General features: G+C 37.0%; 2 protein-coding genes across 12 annotated transcripts in view; one reads left to right on the forward strand and one right to left on the reverse strand.

Annotated features, from left to right (window-relative positions):
* Positions 1–4,856: 4,856 nt before the first annotated feature.
* SVIP (small VCP interacting protein) lies at positions 4,857–15,035 on the forward strand. The gene is made up of 4 exons (XM_003353923.5): positions 4,857–4,966; positions 7,483–7,533; positions 7,976–8,089; positions 11,807–15,035. The coding sequence occupies exons 1-4, from the start codon at positions 4,913–4,915 to the stop codon at positions 11,819–11,821; spliced, it is 234 nt and encodes a 77-aa protein (XP_003353971.1). The 5' UTR covers positions 4,857–4,912; the 3' UTR covers positions 11,822–15,035.
* The window catches only part of GAS2 (growth arrest specific 2), a 171,501-nt gene continuing 168,743 nt past the window's right edge, over positions 14,123–16,880 (reverse strand). For 10 of the 11 annotated variants that reach the window (XR_014837163.1, XM_021083240.2, XM_021083246.2 and 7 more), the window contains one exon: positions 14,181–15,384. Coding sequence is in view for 10 of the 11 variants with exons in the window: in XM_021083240.2 (XP_020938899.1) it covers positions 15,166–15,384 (219 nt within the window). In the remaining variant the exon portion in view is untranslated. Of the gene's footprint in view, positions 15,385–16,880 lie in introns of all 11 variants that reach the window. The other variant, XM_021083247.2, reaches the window with a different exon arrangement.

A 16,880-nucleotide genomic window follows, 5' to 3' on the forward strand; every position in this document is an offset into this window, starting at 1 on the left:
GGGGAAACAGATTTCCTCTGCTGTATGTTTATAATAACTTGTGTTTAAACAAAATGTTTAAAATTTTTAAACAGTCTTAGGAGAGTTTTGTTTTATTGAAGTATAGTTGATTAACAACAATATTAGTTTCAGGTGTACAATTAGTGATTTAATATTTTTATAGATTATATTTCATTTAAAGTTATTATAAAATATTGGCTGTATTCCCAGTGCTGTACATTACATCCCTTTATCTTATTTTATACCTCATGGTTTTTACATAGGAAAGAGTTTTAGTATAACTAAAATCTATGCTATGTGTTGATAATACAAATAAGCTATAGTTTAATTAAAATTTTCATTTAAGATAAAATTTGAATACTGAATTTTTACTTTTATGCATGAAATAATAATCATATCTGCCTGTATAAAATATTTAATTATATAAGTAACTTCTAACATGCAAATGGAATTGTCACCATTATTTTATGAATTAAAGAATAACCAATATTGAATTAACAAGAATATTATATCCAGTGACTAAACTGCTATCTCCAAAATAAAATTTTTTTTTGACTTTTGTCTTTTTAGGGCTGCACCCATGGCATATGGAGGTTTGTAGGCTTAGGGCTCAAATCAGAGCTGTAGCTGCCAGCCTACACCACAGCCACTGCAATGCCAGATCCGAGCCACATCTTCAATCTACACCACAGCTCACAGCAACGCCAGATCCTTAACCCACTCAACAGCGAGGCCAGGGATCGGACCAGCAACCTCATGGTTCCTAGTTGAATTCGTTTCCCCTGCGCCACAAGGGGAACTCCTCCAAAATAAAATTTAAAGTGACGTACAGGGAATTTTGCTTCTGGGCATAATGGAAGTACTAGAATGATAATTCCATAGTAAGCACCTAGAAAACAGGACAAAATGTTAAAAACAATGGTTTTCAAGAAGTAGACTAAAGTCAAAAAAGGACTGTGATTCTAAGAGAAACAAGGTGACCCTCATTTACTGCCTAAAGGAGCTTTCCAGATCTTGATGCGGGAAAGAGGATCATAAGCAGAACACAATAATTTTCCTGAGTTGAAGATGAGTTAAGGAACAGAGTTAAGAATTGAAGGAATCTGGGATAATTGGAACTTACAGGGCAGAAATCCAGGAAGAAAGAAACCATTCAAAGTACTTTGTAGATCTGCATTATCACTTGTTTTTAGTTTTTATTGAATGTTAGCTGCATGTGCATAGGGTGAATTCAACAAGGTCATATCTGTTTACTCTTTGTCAGTGTCCAATGTCCAGTGCCCAGTCGAAATTACCAGGCATGCCAAGAAGCAAAAAATTGTAACACATAATAGAAAAAGACACAAATGGGAGTTCCCGTCATGGCTCAGTGGTTAACGAATATGACTAGGAACCATGATGAGGTTGTAGGTTCAATCCCTGGCCTTGCTCAGTGGATTAAGGATCCGGTGTTGCCGTGAGCTGTGGTGTAGGTCGCAGGCTTGGCTCAGACCCCAAGTTGCTGTGGCTTTGGTGCAGGCCAGTGGCTACAGCTCTGATTGGACCCCTAGCCTGAAAACCTCCATATGCCATGGGTACGGCACTAGAAAAGACAAGAACAAACAAACAAAAAACCCCCACAAATGAAGAGAGGTTCCATGGAATTAGAAGAATCATTCGTTAAACACCTATCATAAATATGTTGACTGTGCTCAGCAATTTAAAGAAAAATGTGAACACAGCAAAGAGAGGAATGAAGTATATTAAAAAGAATTAGATGAAAGTTTTAGTACTGAAAATATTAGAAATTTTAAAAATTAATGATATCCGTATATTAGATATAAAAAAATAAAGACACCAAAATTGAAGACATAGCAGATATAGCAATACAAATAATCCAAACTAAGGCAAAGAAAAAAAGACTGGGAAAATGATTAGCTCCTTACTCATCTGTGAAACAATATCTGTGGTCTAAGATATGAATAATTGGGGGTATCTGAATGGGAAAGGATGGAAGTAGAAGGAAAAAAAATTCCCTAAATGCTTCCAAGTTTGAAGAAAACAAACTCCATAGATCCAGCAAGTTTAATGAAAACACTGAGGAAGACAATGTCGAAACCTTACCAAATTATCTCATATTGAAATTGCTGGTAAACATTGAGAAAAGAAAAAAAGCAGGGAGATGGGGCACATGAAATACTGAGAAATAAGCATGAGAAAATCGGAGTTCCTGTCGTGACTCAGCATTAATGAACCCGGACACGGACGAGGACGCAGGTTCAATTCCTGGCCTCCCTCAGTGGTTTAAGGATCCAGAGTTTCTGTGAGCTGTGGTGTAGGTTGCAGACGCAGCTTGGATCCTGGGATCCTGTGTTGCTGTGGCTGTGGTGTAAGCCAGTGGCTACAGCTCCCATTCATGGTACCTAGATTTACTAGAAATCAAATAAGATCTCATTCCTGTAAGAAATTTTCTTGGCAAGAAAAATAACCTGATATGATGAAACTTTTAAGTAAATTAAATGTAAATGAAATAAAATTTTTAGGTGAACTCCTTAGAAATAATTATATCTATCTAAAAATAATTACTCCAATTTTTTTTGCAACCTGAAACTGATAACTTAAGTTCAATGATGGGAATTCATCAAATATCCAGATCATTTTCAAATAAGGTACTGGGGCATTAATTACTGAACATAGGTTTCCTTTTACAGAAATAAAGATATTTAGGACTATTAATAAATTAAATACATTTGGTGCCACACTGAGACATTTTCTTTAAAGAAACACCTGCTTTTTGAAATTACAAATAGCATTTACAAGTTTGCCTATCTACAAAATACTATATAAAAGTTCATAATTGTTTACTCCTTAGTTTTCATTAGAAACTAAGGTTTTCAAGGTTTATTATAATTAAATATGCAATTAAAACTACAAAGTTAATAAAACACTTTTGTATGCAAGGAAAAAGAAGGTGTAAGGAATGGAAATATGTTTTGTTAAGGGAAAAGAAAGTTTGTTCTAAAACTGGCAATTTCTAAAGGAAAAGAAAATAAGCGACAATATGTATATAGAAAGCTCTACAAGGTTGTGAAGGAAAAAAATGAATCTTTAGAAAGGTGTTCTTTGTGTGGTCAGGACTAGTAAAGATTAGAATAAATTTAACTGAATAAATGAATTTCAATATTAAAGGTAAACTGGTACAAAGCCTGAATTTGGTTTTCTTAAAAACAAAGGACAAAATTTTCTTAAAATATTGATCTGCTTTTGATAAACAACTGTAAAGTTTTTTTTCCTTTAACCAGCAATGTGTTAAAACTTCTGATATTTGCTTTCGAAGTCTTTTATTGTCACTTTGGTTAAGTGAATAAGTATTGTTCAAAATTTTCTTAAAATATTTGTCTGCTTTTGATAAACAGTTGTAAAGTTTTTTTCCTTTTAACTAGCAATCTGTTAAAACTTCTGATATTTGCTTTTGAAGTCTTTTATTGTCCCTTTGGTTAAGTGAATAAGTATTGTTCCACAGCGACATATGAGCCTATTTGACTAAGAGTTTTAAAATATTTTTGATATTTTTGACAAACTTCCCAACTATCAAATTCTAACTGAAGTTCTTTAAACCTCTAGCTAACTTTGGGAAGCTTCAGAGAGAACCCCCAGAAGCATATGAGAGAGAAGAATATTAAACTAATCAGGCTTGTTTTTTTGTTAAACTACATGGGAAGCTCTATCAAATAAGTGGTGATAAACCTTCTCAGTGTATATTGTACAGGTAAATGTTATTAATATGATATTCTGAAAATTATATGGCACTCCTAAAAAATCTAGTATATCCACCTAGTAAAATGTTATCAGTCATAATTCTACCAGTAACCAAGTTTCTTTGTCAATTGCATCGTATCAGATCCTCAATCACATCTTTTTAAATATTTTGTCACTTATAGACAGCCATTGTTTGATGCTTCATGTTCGAGAGGAGTCATAGGAGTTTCAGACATGTATGGGTTTCCGATAACTTTTAGATCATACTACTGAACAGGTTAAGAAATTAAAGAATTCTAATGGAAAATCTGTTGGCTTCATAAAACTATTATCAGAAGATTAAGATCAATAACTCAGTGTGCTTGCATCAATTTTCCAATGATATGTCCATTTTGCTGTGGCACTTGTTAACTCATATGTTAATACACTTAGGTAGATGCCCAAGTGATTCTTATGGCCCTTAAAATTTGAGATGCCTTCATTTTAAGTATTTCTGAATATATCAAACATTATTAATAAATGAGTCCAAAGCACCAGAAACTATTGGGAATCTCAACTAATGGTTCACTAATGATGCTCACTTCTAAAATATACTGATGGATTTCATGTTCTGCTGTCTCGACTGGGGTAGTAGCGAGAGGCACTTAACAGAAAAGAGTGCTGACTTCAAAATTTTGGCTTTAATTTCTTGGAGGTCAGAATCTCTTCTCACCAAAGAAGTAGTATAAACTATCCAGAGTTACATCATTCATTTATAAAGGCCCAGCCAACCCGGAGCCACTGGTCAAGCTTTTCCACTCCTCCTCCGCATGCTGCTCTGGGCAAGCGTTTCTAGGAACCAAGGTCTGGTCCAGGTGGAGCCTCTGGAGGTAAGGAGTTTACTCAATGGGAGGGAGACCAGCTGCAAGGGCGGGGCCGAAGCGCGAAATGGGCGGAGCCTTATACCAGGGGCCTGAGCCGAGCCGGGGTGGGAGGTGGTGGTGGGGCGGGGCAGAGCTGAGAGGGAGCGCGGGGGCGTTGCTGCAGAGGGGCGGGGCGGAGCTGAGCTGCCCAGTCACCAAGCCGCCCGGCGGGGGCGGAGCGAGCCCCTTAGACCTGGGGCCCGGGTCTGACAACGCAGTTTGCAAGGCCTGGTCTGGGGCTGACCCAGAAAGGGGCGTCAGCTGTCGTCCCCATGGGGCTGTGTTTTCCCTGTCCAACGGAGGAGGCGCCTCCCTCGCCAGACCCGGTGAGTAAGGCCTCCTCCCAGCGTTCTTGCGTCCCCATGTCAGCCCGCCCGCGCCGTGCGCACCTGTTTCCCAAAGGGGCGCGCCAAAGGCCCTGAGATGCGGGCCCCGGGACCGGCTGTTGGACGCGGTGGCTCGGGCCGGATGTGCAGCCAACCCTGGTGGCAGGGACAGGAGGTCCTGCCCCCAGGACCTGGGCTGCTGACTCCGCGTGGGTCTCTACACTTCCGTTAGGGAAAATTTTATCTAAAGGCGGCTCTAGCGTTTTTTCACATCTCGCTGGCTGGCAAAATTGGGAGTTAGTAGGACGCAGGCGTACGCAGTCCGTGCGTGCGGTGGCCATTCTGGGAGATGCGGTAGATGGAGTTCGAGTGTGTAAAGAAATTTCTCTTTCTCCGTGAACTAAAGTGTTTGATATTGTAGGAGATAAGAAGGTGCCTCCTGTGCTTTATGGGATATATTGTTAATCAATGATTTCTCTTTAGTATTTATCTCTTTTAAGTTTTTTTTTTTTTTTTTTTTTTCTAGGGCCGCTTCCGCGGCATATGGAGGTTCCCAGGCTAGGGATCTAATCGGAGCTGCAGCCACCGGCCTATACCAGAGCCACAGCAACGCCGGATGGGAGCCGCGTCTGCGACCTACACCACAGCTCACAGCAACGCCGGATCGCCAACCCACTGAACAAGGCCAGGGATCGAACCCTCAACCGCATGGTTCCTAGTCGGATTCGTTAACCACTGCGCCACGACGGGAACTCCTCTTTTAAGTTCTTTTTACAAAAGAATTTTATGTAGTACAGAACATAAAATTTGTAAGATTGTCACGTTTAGCAGATAAAAATACAGGGTGCTTAGAGTTTCAGATAAACAAGAAATAAAGTTTTAAAATACGTAGATTTGTCCCATGCGACATACTTGCACTAGAAATTATTTATCTGGATGATTTCAGATTTAAATAGGTGGTTTGTGCTATAATACATTAATACTTTTTGCAGCTTTCTATTTTTAATAGCATTTTTACATTAATAATCCTTGCAGGAAATTTGTAACAGAAACCCTGAATTCCTCTCTTCTATCTAGCTAAAAATTCATTGAAGGAAATAAGTTTAGGGAAGTACATTAACTCTTCAGCGATTTGATCATAAGTACTAGAAATGACCTGGAAGTTGATATGAGAAAGTTCACCTTGTCTTTCTTGTTACTCTTGCTTTTAAATGTTCCTAATTTTGTTTATCTGGCTGTTGATAAAATACCAATCTGCCAGCATTTGTTAAGCCTTTCCCCCACCCCCACAGATAAGCACATTGCCTGCTACTTGAATGTCACTTTATCTTTGAGGCTTCTCTTACCCAGCACCCTAAATGAAATAGATCTTCCACTCTACCACCCACCCATCCTTCTATTTCTTATTCACCATATTCTTCTATTTTCCCAAAGCACTTCTGATAGATTTATGTTTATTTGATTATACTGTGACTGTCCTCTTTGGAATGTAAATTCCACGTGGGTGGAAACATTTGTCTGTGTTTCACTGCTGTTTCCTCAGCAAGTAGAAAAGTTCCTGAGGCATAATAGTGGCACCATAAGTATTTATCCAATGAATGAATGAATGAATGAAAAAATGAATGTATTGTATGGAAAACAGGAGAATTATTAACATAGCTCCCAAGAGAATGCTACTTACTATCATATTTCAAGAATTATAATCTATGACTATGAATAATGTAATACATGATACAGAGAAATAATATTTACTGTTTCCCAACAGAGAACAGTGTATCTCATAAATTTCAAGTCCCTCCCATCATCCTACACAGTGAGATTCTCCCACTTGATGTGTGAACTTTTTCTGCAAACACCAGCCTACTTCAAACTCCTTTTTAATTGACAGTACAAACCATAAATTTCTGTATTTATTTATTTGTTTGTTTGTCTTTTTGTCTTATCTAGGGCCGCACCCGCGCCATATGGAGGTTCCCAGGCTAGGGGTCGAATCGGAGCTGTAGCCACTGGCCTGCACCATGGCTACAGCAAATGCCAGATCCGAGCTGTGTCTGTGACCTACACCATAGCTCATGGCAACGCTGGATCCTTAACCCACTGAGCAAGGCCAGGGATTGAACCCGCAACCTCATGGTTCCTAGTCAGATTCGTTAACCACTGAGCCACAACAGGAATTCCCCCCACTTTATTATTGCCCTGACTGGCTTGTAATCCCTTTAAAAAAAAAAAAAAAAAAAAGCAAATAGCAGTCTGTGTATGTGTATGAGATATATAATACATATATATGTTTTAGTTTCATCTTGTGCTTAGTTGAAGGTATATTGATTGGGAGAATGATATTCAGAAAATTGAGTATTTTATAAATGTTATAAATAATGGCATTTTTAGTGAGACATTTTGAGCCAGTACTAAATATTTTTGTAAACTGTTATATAACCTATAAGATAAAAGTATAAAATATAAAGGATAATGTTTGGTTTTGTTGTTAAACATCTTTCTTACACATTTTCTCCCAGGAAGAAAAAAGAGCAAAGCTTGCAGAGGCTGCAGAGAGAAGACAGAAGGAGGTGAGAGTAAAAATAAAATTCTACCTTAGATAGTTAAATTTGCACTTTGTTCTCTGCAAATGCCAATTACTAGTAGTATTCTCTAATGAGAATGGTATCTGATAGCCTATAAAGGTAAACATTTCTCAAAATGACTTCTGTGTTTCTAGAAATTACTTCAAAGCATTTATGTCATTTAACATATGAAAATTACCATACACGTTTTCTATTATGTGAGATGCCCCTTTAATAACATTCTTCCTTGGGATGAAATGACTGTGGCTTATAAAATTCCGACAGATGTGAAGTAACTTTAGGGGTGAAATTTGTATGGTTGCAAAATTACCAATGAAGAAATTATAATATGTTTTATGTAAACCTGTTGTAGAAATAGACCAACCCGCTAGACCAATGGAAACTGATTTTTGTTATTTTTCTACACTCCTTAACAATTTTCTTGAAGGCTGCATCTCGGGGCATTTTGGATGTTAGGTCTGTGGAAGAAAAAAGAAAGAAAAAGGAAAAAATAGAAAAACAAATGGCTACATCTGGACCCCCACCAGAAGGTGGACTTAGAGTAAGTATTAAAATTTACTTAAGGTTTAATTTACTTGGAATTTTTTAAAAAAACTTAAGTAGCAGTCCATTCAATAATTTCCTCAGGAAATGGATTATTGGAAAATTGTGAATTAATTTAAAAGCATGAACAATATAGTTTGGAAGAAGTGTCCATTTATTTGGATGTTCCGACATTCACTGGAATATATTTGCTTTCTTTTTTCCAAAATGAAAATATATTTCCTGACTATCTTAACTCTGTATTTTAATACTTGATACTTATATAATTGATGGCAATCTTAAAGTATAGAAAACAATATAGAAAGGTATAAAAAAGAAAGTAAAAATCACCCAAATTCAGTGTCATTTTGACAGACATTGCTTCTAATATCATTTATACATCAGTCTTACTAAATGGGATTATACTATAAACTACTTCAGACTCTTGGAATTTTTTCCACTCAATGATTTGAGACTACTGAGCTTCCCATTGTCACTCATTATCATTGTTATGTAAACATTGATTTGGACAGTAGGATGTACAGGGGTGCATCTGACACATACTCCTCCCAATCTTAGCCATGGTAACTCTGGATACTAAAAGTACAATAATGGACAATTAAGCATGGTCCCTGAGCGTGGGGCTTGCTGCAATCTAGCAGGATGATAAAAGGTTTTAGCTTATGTGTTAAAGCTCAGAAAAGTAATGGTTCATATATTAAGATTTTCTTCTTTGGGCAATTTTTAAAGGAAATAGATTTCTCAAGTATATCTTTGAAAGGACAATGTCCTGAATTTCAAGCATTTGTATTTAGCTTAGTGGTGGTTTATGAGCACTTGTTTAGTTGATTTGCTACCTTCTCAATTCAATTTGGCTATTGCTCACAAAAATATATAAATACCTATGTATATACAATCCTGACTTGTAAGGCAGGCAATTTAGGAGCACCCTGAGCAGAAGTGATTCTGACTCAGGAAGATACATGGAAATAAGATTTATCTGTGCATATTTTATCATTGTATGTTACTTCATCTGATTTCATTTAATAAGTGAAATTTAAAGAAAATAGTTTTTTATTGTTAACTTTAACAACATATAAAATAATTGGTTCTAATATTAAGGTAAATAGTGGTGAGTATTGTATTTATTGATTTATTTCTTTAATATACCCCCATAATAAGAAAGAATTAATGTAAAGTAAAACATTTGGGAGATACAAGGTCAGATATTTAACAAAAGCATAAATGCTTACTTTCAACATTCTGTTTAGATAAAGATCTATGTCACCAATTTATCACTTCATATAGGGTTCTCAAAAGCATATATGAAAATTAAATTATGGAACTGGAAATGGTGCTAAGATCAACTATTTCATAGTAGAAGAAATGGAAGTTCAAAATGACTTAAAGTCACATACAATGTTACCAAAAAAAGATACTTTATATATAATCAGAAGGTACTTACTTTACATGTTCTAACAAATTTAACATCAGCTTTTGAACTCTAATAAAAGATAAAGGGATTTCTTAACTAAACCTGAAGTCTGTAGATTAAAAATAAATTAAGCCTTGTATTGCTTCTGGTCCCTTCAGAAGTGCTCAAAAAAAAACACCTCAGTGTTAAATTTAGTCCCTTTTTTCTTTGACCACCTGCTTTGCTCATCGAGAACATACAGTGTAATTCAAAATAAGTTTTTGGAGGCTCAGGGATAACAGAAGGAAAAATACAAGCAAGAAAATAACTTTAATCCTCAAACCCTTTGGCCTAGGATCCTTTAGGGACTGCTCTCAGGCCTGTTCTACAGGTTGGCCTCAACTGTGTCACAACTAGATTCTTCCTAACTGGGCTCCATAGTATGAGGAAAAAACCGTCTTTCCTTGTCATCATGCTTTCCACATAGTCATCTCCTGACTAGCTGCCTCTTCCCAGGGTAATTGGCCTTAAAAGTGCTCACTGTGTCCTGGAAAGGCAGTCTTATTTGAAGGAGTCAATGTGATGACAGCATCAGGACACAAACTAGCATGGGTTCAGGACTTACCAGTAGAGGAGCAGTGGCAGACATTCCATGCAGTGCCTCCCAACCCTGGCTGCTGCTGGAGACTCCCAAGGAGCTTTCACAAAAGCCTGAGCCTTGGGTCCAGCCCTAGGCCAATTAGAATGGCTGAAAGTGGGTTTAGCCCAATATCCAACCAGATTGAGAATCACTGCTCTAGTGCTTGTAATGCTAATCCTGAGAGATAGTCCTATGGTAAAGAAAAAAAAAAAAAAAAAAAAAGTTTAAAATACTGAATACCGGAGTTCCCGTGGTGGTGCAGTGGTTAACGAATCCAACTAGGAACCATGAGGTTGCGGGTTCAGTCCCTGCCCTTGTTCAGTGGGTTAACAATCCTGCGTTGCTGTGAGCTGTGGTGTAGGTTGCAACGCGGCTCGGATCCTGCGTTGCTGTGGCTCTGGTGTAGGCCGGCGGCTACAGCTCCCAATTGGACCCCTAGGCTGGGAACCTCCATATGCCGTGGGAGCAGGCCAAGAAATAGCAAAATAAAATACTGAATACTGAATTACATACTGAATTCCTTTCTTGGAGATTAAAAAGGGCACAGTATTTAAGTCTCTATGAAGAGCCAAAGAAAGGAAAGTGAGTTTACTTGGACTAATCCTTAATTTTAAAATTTTCAATTTATTATTTTTCTTAATGTTACACTCAATAATATACCTTGTATATACTTGGAAAATGACTACTCAAGAAACTGGTAAATACCTCTAATACCATCCCAGTGGCTTTTTCAGAACTTACTACTTCAGATTTAAGACTTGATTAAGGAGTTCCGGTCGTGGCGCAGTGGTTAACGAATCCGACTAGGAACCATGAGGTTGCGGGTTCGGTCCCTGCACTTGCTCAGTGGGTTGATGATCTGGCGTTGCCCTGAGCTGTGGTGTAGGTTGCAGACACAGCTCGGATCCCGCGTTGCTGTGGGTCTGGCGTAGGCCAGTGGCTGCAGCTCTGATTCAACCCCTAGCCTGGGAACCTCCATATGCCGCGGGAGCGGCCCAAGAAATAGCAAAAAAAAGACTTGATTAAATGCCTAATGGAATAGTTTATCCAGTCAAGCAAGGAGAAGACATTACTAATTCATTATTTAATAATTTCTACCATTTCTTCACTTCCTGCCTCAAAAAATGATTCATTTATTTTTATTTTATTGTTTTTTGGTTTTGTGATGTTTTACTTTTCCTTCAGTGATTACTGGATATTTGGGATCTACTAATCTGTCCATATATTTTGTTTTCTTTCTCTCTTTCTTTCTTTCTTTTTTGGGCCATAGTTGTGGTGTATTGAAATTCCCGAGCTAGGGGTTGAATTGGAGCTGCAGGCAGCTGCAAGCCTATGCCACAGCCATAGCAATGCCGGATCTGAGTCTCACCTGACACCTACACTGCAGCTTGTGGCAGTGCCAGATCCTTAACCCACTGAGTAAGGCCAGGGATTGAGCCCACATCCTGGGCTCAATGGGAACTCACAATGGGAACTCCTTGTTTTATTTCTTTATATTTTTATACCACTGTACATCTTATTTTAGACTTTTAGCTATAATGTAACATTTTACTAATTGTTGCTTTCAAAGATCATTTTGCATTTGTATAGTCCATGGTCCTCTCATGCCTGTTTGTTCACTAGAATACTGTTACATAACTTTAAATAAGATTTACTTTTCTCTATATTTTTATCTTTTCTAGTGGACAGTTTCATAAAGTATAACATAAGTGGAAGAGTCTACTGCCAATAATTAATACCTGCAATCAAGTGGAAATCCTCAATTTAATCTCTTCTCTTTGAATAAATGAAGATTCAGACTTTGTAATTTTAGTGCCCTTAAGTGCAGTGCTTTTTCAGAATTGAATATCGAAAATACTTTTGATTTTTAGACTTAGAAAATGGCCAGACCTTTCACTAAGTACTTATTTTCTCTACATTTGTTCTTCTGCAGTGAATGATTTGCTGTTTTTTAGTTGTTAAAACATGAACCTAAATAGTGAATATATATTTATATATTTGCATGTAAAAATTCTGTATACATCTCACATATGACAGTTTGCAAATTGTATTTTCCCTCGTTTATAAAATGAGCTAGCTATTTATTGTTTGCCAGTTAACCTTCTATCTCTTTATTGCATTATACATGAAGACTTTTGCTTAAACGTATGGACTTAGTGCCTTTAAACTGATCATCAGGGAAAATCTTGAAAAATCATTTGAAGGGCTTATGTGAAGGAACACTATAAATTTTTGTAACTTACTAAAAAATTAGTGTTTATAGAAAACACTGAATTTCTCCTAATTTATTTTCTACTTTTGAGCTTATAAAATAAGCATACTATTTATTTTACAGTATAATAAAGTGGGGTTTTTTTGCTTGCTGTATTTAAAATTATATATTAGTGGTGCCATCATAGGGCAGTGATGTACTATTATACCATGTCAGATTCAACTCTAAAGATTCTTGTAGTAGTTGAATGCGTTCAACTGAGAATCTGGATGGGTAATAATGTTTGTCCAAATTTTACAGGTGTTTCTATTATATTTATTAAAGAATGATCATAAGATTTATACAGATGTGAAATTTCCAAGGCAAGTATGAATATATGAAAGAAGTATGTAAGTACTATACTTTAAAATGTCTATTTTAAATATAAAAATATTGTGAGGTAATTCTATATAATGCATTGTCATAAACTTTTAAGCTTTTGTTCATTCGTAATGTGCATTACAGCATTTTTGGTTCTTACAGTTTTTTAGTATATAATAAGGTAAAATAGAAGAATGGTTGTATCTTTTAATTTGGTTGCATTTTCAGATGATAAGACCACAGCCTGAGCCCTAAATTAGAATTTGCAGATACTAAATGCAATAGAAACTAAATTCAATAGAACAGCTTATTTGATTTACAAAAAGGAAACTGAGCCACTATCTCATACTTCCCACAAGACTTGTGTTATATTGCAGTATATGGTACATATTAATTTTAAAGCATTTGAACTATATGTAGATCTTGACTCCTTTAGGTAGACCCATCCTAATCCCTGGAATCTGGGAATATGTTGACATTATACCATAAAAGCTATCTTACAGATGTGATTTAGTGAATGATATTAAAAAGGGGAGAGTATAATGGATTATCCAGGTGGAACCAATTGAAACACAGGGCTCTTTAAAAGCAGAGAACCTTTCCAACCTGTGATCAAAGAGATACAAACAAAGAAGCATCACTGAAACACTCTATTGCTGGCTTTGAAGACAGAGGAAGGGGGGCAGATATCAAGGAGATCAGACAACCTCCAGAAAGTGGGAGAAGCAAAGAAAGGGATCCTCTCCTAGACTCCTCAGAAAGGAACACAGCCCTGCTGATGTCTTGATTTTACCTCAGCGAGACAATGTCAAACTTGTGAGCTACAAAACTATAACATAACAAATTCCTGTTGCTTAAGCTACATCAGGAATGAAAAACTAATAAACTAGGAACTAAGTTAATGAAATTAATTATTAAAGACATAAGTGTTTTTGAGAACAAATTTAAGCACAGGAGAAAGTTTTGATGGAAATACTGCTGATTACCATACAGGGAAATTCAGTGTTAATGTTAGTTGGGTTAGTTTAATATTTTAAAAGATATTACAATACTCCCTATTCAATGATGATTTTATTTTCTATGAAACTTTTTTTTTTCCATAATGATATTCACCATTTCCAGCGCCACCGGTCCTGTTGTTTTAAAAAGGTTGTGTCTGATTTGAGTAAATGATCCATGTGACAAACTGAGATACTTCTTCCCTGACTTTCTGAAGCAAGAAAGGTGGATTTTCTTGTTGAAAAATGAGGGAATGACAAATTAACTCTGCCTATAATTTTTATATCTGGGGAGCACTTAAAGGACTATTTCTGATCAAGTCCTTAGAACTCTCTGATAAGGAGAACAAGTATCACTACATCTCAGCGGCCCAAAGTGAAGAAAAAGGTAACCATGATTTGACTCTTCCTATAACTCTCAGGAGAAGTTGCCATTTGAAGATTATCTTTATTTCAGAATAAAACATTGATAGACAGACAGGTAAACACTTTTTAATATTTATCTTTTTAATTCTTGATTCAGTGAGGACACCATTTTGCCGTTTATGGGTATAAAACAGCCCTGTCCTAGGTATACAAGGGTATACTTAGTCTGTAACATCATTAGCTACAGTGAAATTACTTTACTAGACAGCACAGCAAAGTAGGGTTAACTAAAGATATATTTTAATAAGAAAATGCTTTGAAATAACATGAAGTCAATGAACATTTGACTGTAGAGTTTATTCTGTCAAAATATAAACGTATGTCAGCTTATGCGTGTGAATTACACTGTCAGTCTCACAGCCACATGCCTCGGAATGTGTGAAACAAGTCATAAGCCATTCTGTAAGGGGTGCAGTGAAAACGTCCCAGAGTACAGAGTACCCCAGATATTTGGTCATAGATAAAGGCTAAATTTTAAGGCAATCGTCCAAGTGAATGTAAACTTTTCTGAAGTGGCCTTTCCAGTAAAGCACTGCTGTGGAGAGCACTCTGTACTTATTTGTAGTGCCATTGGACATTTTCAGGAGCACATCATGCTAATTATCACTTTTTTAAAATGCGCTTAAAAATCTTGCAATTATTAAAAATGTCTGGGGTGCTTTTATTCCTTAGACATTAGGCAGGCACTTTCTGTTGACTTAACTGTACATCCCAACTATTTTCTCCTAATAATTTTTACCTCTAGCTAGAATTATGCTGCTACTATTGTATCCTAAATACCATGTTCATATATTGAGAAATAATAATTTGCCTACAATTTGTCTGATTTAAATCTGAGTTTAGAATTTCTCTGACTAGGTCATTTTCTACCGAAGCATTCCAAATAAATAATGCTACTCGTTGAACATGCTTTAACATGATGACATCTTTCTGTCTGTTACGTCTTTTTCCAAAGTAATTTTCGGAGCGTGTGAACTAAACTGACTACAACTGGAGATGTGGATACAGGCCATTATGAGAGTCCCCTTGTGGTGACCAACTAGTTTCATTTAATTTCCTTCTTAGCCTTATAATTGGCAGAGACCACCAGGTAATTATCTGGATTCATGTCCCTAAGGGTTGGAGATTTACTCTGGATGGGGGATGTCTTGCCATCCACACGGGAGATCTGCAGCATCCGGCAGGGGTCGTGTTTCAACAAATACCCTGCAAATGTTTCCCAACCTCCTCCCACACGGACCATGACATGCTTGTTGTGCAGCATCTGGAATGAAAAGAGAGCAAAAGGGTTAAATTCTGAGAATTCTTACTGTATCTCACATCAACTTCTGGTTCCAGGGTCGGTGCTGTTTCCTGTTTTGTTTTTCAAGCTCCCATTGTTCTTCCACTTCTTGCAGGGTGTCTGAGTTAGCGTATAATTTGTGAGAGCTGCTTTGTTTTTTCCATGCAAATGCATCATTACACACATCCCCGGGATCAAGCTCTGCCCTACTGTGGGAGTCAGGGTGCAGCTACAACCCCTTGCTTGGCTCAGTGAGTCTAGGGGCTCCTTGCTGACACCTGACTTTGTGTCACAGCCTCACCCCCTGCTCCATTTCCTGACTGCTGCCTCATATCAGAGCTCCGTTCTTCCCACTGGGTTATTCCCCTCTGAACCAGGACTTAAATGACCACAGAAATGCCTGCTATGAAATATAATTCTTTTGTTGAAGTATAGTTGATTTACCATATTGTTAGTTTCAGGTATACAGCAAAATGATTTGGTTTTTCATATATATATATTTTTTTCAAATTCTATTCCATTATAGTTTATCACAAGATATTAAACATAATTCCCTGTGCAACGTAAATCCTTGTTGTTTATTTTTAGAAAAATAATGTTAATAATCAACTACTCACTGCAGAACAGAATTGAAAATGTACTCAGAAAAATCGAAATCTTCCCCAGTTACTGCCCAAAGCTTTCAAGGAACGATATTATGGGATGGCCAAACATTTATGTTTTTCTTTACTTTCCTTCTTCCCAATTGCTATAGAATACTTCTTTAAAAACAAACAAACAAACAAAAAACTTATCCTCAGGTCCAGGAACCATCTAAAGCTCCAGGTTAACAAGGCTACAGAATGAAAATGAGAAGGCTGCGGTTTTTTCTATCTAGTAAAGACATGTCCAGGTGGTAGAGGATTGGTACAGAGAGCCAAAGATTTGCTCTTGGCTTCCTTCAAAAATCAGAAAATGTAAGAATAAGAGGGAATGTTGCACCTTTACTAAAGGTCCTGCTGACCTCTGCCTGCTCTAAATATTATGAACACACAATGGTAACAGAGTCCTGAGGTGGGGGGTTGGGGGGGGTGGGCAGGGAATGAAGGGGATATAGGTTTGGGAGGATATTTGGGAAGCAGTTTTCATGGTCAGCCCCATAAAATTTCTTTGAATTTCTTTCACTCTGTGGCAGCTTTAGATCTGAGTGGGGGATGACCTTGCCCTTACTGCTCTCATCTTGATGTTGAGATTCTGATGAAAGTTTTGGACCCTCTCTCTGTATGCCTTATCCACAAAACATTGCATGTGGGTTTAGGGCTTTTGCAGACTCCCAGAAATCCATCCATGGGCTCAAATTAAGAGATCTTGAATCATGTGGTTGACATAAGGCAGTAATAAAAATCTGCTGAATAACAATAATGACAACTATTACACTCATCTATTAGACTCATGAGAATTAAATGCAACTACATTGTTTATTCTCACTAGAATATTTG

The sequence above is a fragment of the Sus scrofa genome, chromosome 2 (assembly GCF_054392235.1).
Source record: "Sus scrofa isolate SSC_HxYL_T2T_F1_AM1 chromosome 2, Sscrofa_HxYL_maternal_Yorkshire_Landrace_v2.0, whole genome shotgun sequence".
NCBI lineage: Eukaryota > Metazoa > Chordata > Mammalia > Artiodactyla > Suidae > Sus > Sus scrofa.